General features: G+C 35.1%; 1 protein-coding gene across 1 annotated transcript in view; it reads left to right on the top strand.

The window, feature by feature from the left end:
• The window catches only part of LOC106465035 (protein hairy-like), an 8,385-nt gene extending 4,704 nt beyond the window's left edge, over nt 1-3,681 (top strand). Inside the window, exons 2-4 of the mRNA XM_013925225.2 lie at nt 1,078-1,173; nt 2,608-2,695; nt 2,900-3,681. Of these exons, the coding sequence (XP_013780679.2) occupies nt 1,078-1,173; nt 2,608-2,695; nt 2,900-3,681 (966 nt within the window). The remainder of the gene's footprint in view (nt 1-1,077; nt 1,174-2,607; nt 2,696-2,899) is intronic.
• The last annotated feature ends 2,204 nt before the right edge of the window (nt 3,682-5,885 follow it).

The raw sequence follows: 5,885 nt of genomic DNA on the forward strand, positions 1-5,885 counted from the left end.
CTTTAATGCTAATAAAGGACCTAATCTATTGCCACTTGACTTTAATGCTAATAAAGGACCTAATCTATTGCCACTTGTACTTTAATGCTAATAAAGGACCCAATCTATTGCCACTTGTACTTTAATGCTAATAAAGGACCCAATCTATTGCCACTTGTACTTTAATGCTAATAAAGGACCCAATCTATTGCCACTTGTACTTTAATATTAATAAATGACCTAATCTATTGCCACTTGTACTTTAATGCTAATAAAAGACCTAATCTATTGCCACTTGTACTTTAATGCTAATAAAAGACCTAATCTATTGCCACTTGTACTTTAATGCTAATAAAGGACCCAATCTATTGGCACTTGTACTTTAATGCTAATAAAGGACCTAATCTATTGCCACTTGTACTTTAATGCTAATAAAGGATCTTATCTATTGCCACTTGTACTTTAATGCTAATAAAGGATCTTATCTATTGCCACTTGTACTTTAATGCTAATAAAGGACCTTATTTATTGTCACTTGTACTTTAATGCTAATAAAGGACCTGATCTATTGCCACTTGCACTTTAATGCTAATAAAGGACCTAATCTATTGCCACTTGTACTTTAATGCTAATAAAGGACCTTATCTATTGCTACTTGTACTTTAATATTAATAAAAAATTGTAGTTATTAAAAACCAGAAGAGATTTCAAATGTAACAAAGAGTTATAGTTTTATTACCGATAAACTAAACAATGGGCTATCTGCGCCATGTTCACCGCGGGGAATTGAACCCAAGATTTTGACGTTATAAGGCCGTATACTTACCGCTGACCCACTGGGTCAGTTGGTTTTAGAAGTATTTTGGCTACCCTGGCAACTGAATGTTAAAAACATTTTTTTAATGTGGCTTTTATTGTTAATTTTTTTATGATATGTGTTTTTTATTAATGAATTTGATTCAGTCACCAAGTGACTAATTTTTTTTAACATCAAATACATTTAACTATATTTTAGTTCGATTTCAGAGATATTTTGAGATGGGATAAAACTACAAGCTACTGATTCTCGTTTTTGAAAGACTGTTTCATGCATTACAGATATCAAAACCGCTGATGGAAAAGCGACGCCGAGCAAGAATAAATCAAAGTTTGTCGGAGATGAAAAACTTGCTTTTGGACGCCATTAAACCAGATGTAAGCCTAATAACTTAATTCTAAAATCTATATAAATGTTAGCGATACGATAGAGCATTGGATTTCTAAGTTTGCGTGTCGGGTTCGAATCCGTGCGATACCACAAAATATTATCCGCACTTTAAGCTGTAGATGCGTTATAAGAGTGACAGTCAATCCCTTAGCATGGATGGATGAGGAGGAAAGGGTAGTATGGTGTTGACTGGCTGCCTTTTATCTAATCAATAGTTCATGATTAGGGATAGCGGCAGGTAGTCTTACAAGCTTTGCCAAAAATATACATTTTGTTTAGCTAGCTTGATTTAAAACTTTGAAAATATTTTACGTAAAACTTTCAAGCTCATAGCGGGAACATTTCCAAACAAAACATATCTTACAGTTTCGTTGCTCAGTAAGTAGAATTTTTGTGAAGTTGTTTTTTTTTTCTGGTTCTATTTATTATTATTATTAATCATTTGTTATATTGATGCAATAATTGCTCAAACAATATGATTTTGTGAAACCTGGTACCAGTAAAACGATTAGTAGGTTTAATAGTACCGGAATAGAGCTTGGAGTTGTTTAATCCATAGGTTTGATAGTACCGGAATAGAGCTTGAAGTTGTTTAATCCATAGGTTTGATAGTACCGGAATAGAGCTTGGAGTTGTTTAATCCATAGGTTTGATAGCACTGGAATATAAATTGCAGTTGTATAATCTGTAGTTTTGATAGTACTGGAATAGAACTAGGAGTTTTATAACCAGTAGGTTGCTAGTAACGAAGCAGAATTTAGATATGTATAATTGATAGTTTATTAGTACTGGAGTAAATCTTAGACTTGTTTAATCAGTAGGTTGTTAGTACTGGAGTAAATCTTAGATTTGTATAATCAGTAGGTTGTTAGTACTGGAGTAAATCTTAGATTTGTATAATCAGTAGGTTGTTAGTACTGGAGTAAATCTTAGATTTGTATAATCAGTAGGTTGTTAGTACTGGAGTAAATCTTAGATTTGTATAATCAGTAGGTTGTTAGTACTGGAGTAGAACTTGGAGCTATATAATCAGTAGTTTGGATTTATTTAGTCAGTATAGTGGACGAAGTTGGAGTAAAACTAATACTCTCAAACCTGTTGATTATAACTGAGTACAATAAAGAAATTACCGATCAACTATGTAGTAATGGAATGTGAATTCCAATATTAAAATCAGTATGCTGGATGATACTAGATTTGAACGGGAATAAGTAACTTGATGGACATGTATTAAAGTCCTCTTGACGAATTATCCGTAGTCTTTGGATGATAATCTGCTGATGGTTCCAGTTCATCTTCATAATTGTTTAGTTTTATCCTTAAACCGTTTCAAACACCGAATTTTTAAAATATTTGCTTCAGCAATAGTACGTCGTAGTTATTTCACTTACTTATCAGGTTATTTTATATCCCATTCACAGAACCCAAGGCATTCCAAGTTAGAAAAGGCAGACATTTTGGAAATGACAGTGCGCCACCTACAAGATTTCCATCGACAAAGACGAACAGGTAAGTAATACGTATGGTTAGAATTCAACATTTCCAAAACACATTTGCATAATAAAATCTTAAGCTTAAATGAATAAAAGTCTTATCGTAATTACGACGGTGAGTAATATTCTGTTAAAAGTGGCATATTTCTGATAAATTTTGCTTTTCGTAATAAACATTTAGAAACATTCAGTAGTGACTTGTGATGTAATTTTTATGCAGCCACACTGGTTAACGACCCTCAACTGACGAACAAGTTTCTCGTCGGGTTTGAAGAGTGTGTTCGCGAGGTAGAGCTGTATCTAAAGAAGCAAGATGGCGTGAAAGAAGACACCCGGCAGCGCCTTCTGCAACACCTAACAAAACGAGTAAAAAACATAAAAGAGACAGAGAACGAGGAGTCTGATTCATTGTCTCCTCTACCCCGTACCTACAGCGCCACTATCCAGCACTGCCGATCCTCTTGTTCAGACTCAACAGAATACTGTTGCCACGTTAATAAAAGTCCAGATACGACAGCGTCCTCTAACGGTTATGGTGAGCGACGTTCCAGTAATTCTAGTGGTTGTGGGTGTTGTTCTGTTGGAATTGCCGAATTTCATCTTGTTCCAAAACGCTTGTCGAACGGAGAACTGGCTTTGGTGTTGCCCCAGAAAATAACTAGTGCTGTCAATTGCTTGGATAAGAAGCTATGCAGTGTTAGTGCTCTTGGACTTACCCATTCGGATTCGGATTCATCAACGCTTCATCAGGATGTGCCTTCTGCAGTTTCCTCTTCTTGGCACGAAGCCGATTCCACCGTGCTTGGCCCCACCCACAAACACTTCAGTTCAGAAACCCCGAGCCCCATGTCGAGCGAAGCGTCCGATGTCAGCTCGGATGAATCAGTTGGGAGACCTCGAGAACCACAACAAGCTCATCCTTCGCATCCACTGGACCACAGTTTCTTAGTTTCTCCTGGTGATCATTCTCCCTTTCCGGATAATGTCTGGCGCCCTTGGTGAAATTAAAACTCCTAATTTCCTTGTGTACAGATCTTCAAGACCGATGAACTAAGTACTCTTCAGTGAAATATAATATACATCTTTCACATTCAATAAATTAATATAGAATTTTACAACATATTTATTGTTCACGTGACATCAATCTTATTTTTTGTTTTTTTCTGTGTGAAAAACGAAACACCACTGGATATTTTGAAAAAAAAACAAACAACACCGGAACAGACAGAAATAAGTAGTGCTGCGTAAATGTTTTCTTGACGAATACCGAAGTATTTTACTATCATTGTTTGTTCTAACTCATTTCGTCTCTATACGAACCATCTTACATGAACAGTGTAGTCGTGTTAAAGTTGCATATATCTGAAGTACCTCCCAACAGTCCAGCCGTATGAGGTAAAGCTGCATATATCTGAAGCACCTTCCAACAGTCCAGCCGTATGAGGTAAAGTTGCATATACCTGAAGCACCTTCCAACAGTCCAGCCGTATGAGGTAACGTTGCATATACCTGAAGCACCTTCCAACAGTCCAGCCGTATGAGGTAAAGTTGCATATACCTGAAGCACCTTCCAACAGTCCAGCCGTATGAGGTAAAGTTGCATATCAGTCAAGTAACATGTTCATGGACTGGTGAGCTTTGAAATTTGATATGAGATTAAGAAATGTTTGACTAGCTTTGAAAACATTTGACCATCCTGTATACAAATGTTGTTTGTGTGTATGTACAATTCTACAGTCCTAAAAGGAACAGCCAAAAGTTGAACATCTCCATCTAAAAACTCTGATTAGATGCATGTGAAACAGTTTGTTATGGTAAATCACATACACACGTTTATAGATATTTAACCTAATGTTTCTTGTTTCTATCATTTTATTAAACTGTACTGTGCGGGTGAATATCTTGAGTGATCACAAAGTGCCTTAAGCACTTTATAATGCCTAAGTTGTTGGTTTTATTATGAAAAACATTTTAATGTATCATTTGTAACCATGGACTAAAAATCTGTAACATGGACTAAAACATTACATTAGAATACATTGTATTATGTAACTGCTCAACATTAAATCTCTTAATAGTTCTAATACAATCCATTGTTAAATAGGAACAAGTTTAACTACAAAATAGTTCTAATACAATCCATTGTTAAATTGGAACAAGTTTAACTACAAAATATCCTTGAAAATAAATATGGCCGAAAAAAAAATGACAATAGAATAATTATCCATATACTGTACAAATTTTAGGCAAGTTAATCTCTGTTCAAATCATGTGAGATATATATCTAAACTGTCTTGTTTAAGACGAGTTTTATGTATAAAACAAGTGCGCTGGATTTCAAGAGTATAGAAGTGGACGACGTTTCGCTTTCAGTGCTAAGAAGCTACTATAATCCATCAAAACTTCAATAGCAGTAGAAATATCTTTGTTTCTGGCGCTTCTGAAGTGTTTATGTGAAACAAATAAAAATGCATATGTATTTTTGTCATATCTAAACTTTCGTGGTTAATATTTACGTGTTGGACTGATATGATATTAAAAGTAGGAAACAAGATTTGTTGCTCCAAACCAATGTATATACAATAAATATATTTATAACTACAAGCTTGGTAATCGAATTTTTCGTACCTCGGTGGTCAGCTGTACGTCTACGGACTTACAACGCAAAAAATCCTGGGTTCAATTCCTCGTGGTGGATAAATTGCGGATGTCCCATTGTGTACCTTTCCATTAAGAAAACGACAACTTGAATTTTTAATTCAACTCGGATTAAAGCAATTCAAAGTGATATCTTGCAGCGTGTGTCTCTGAGAGACGTTGTATTTAATGATATGTTGATCATATCTTTTAAATACGTTGTATGTCAGGTATGCATATAATTCAAAACTGCTAAGCATAATTCGTGACACTGAGAAACACCGTACTTCCAGTTTTTAGGTCTACACACATACCATGTTAATACTCGTGTGTGGGTAGTGTTAAACAATAGCCACAATAGACGGAGCCACAAGTAAATATTTGCGTTGGCCTTGCTGAGTTGTACCTCAAGGCATTTTTACTAAATTCGTCTACAAAATATATGTTAAAAAAAACGTAAATAAATAACTGAAAAACTTATCACCCAACGTTTTAACAAATTAAAATATTATCAAGCGAAACAAGAGTAACACACACACACACACACACACACACACACACACACACAA

Source organism: Limulus polyphemus, unplaced genomic scaffold (genome assembly GCF_000517525.1).
Source record: "Limulus polyphemus unplaced genomic scaffold, Limulus_polyphemus-2.1.2 Scaffold1815, whole genome shotgun sequence".
NCBI lineage: Eukaryota > Metazoa > Arthropoda > Merostomata > Xiphosura > Limulidae > Limulus > Limulus polyphemus.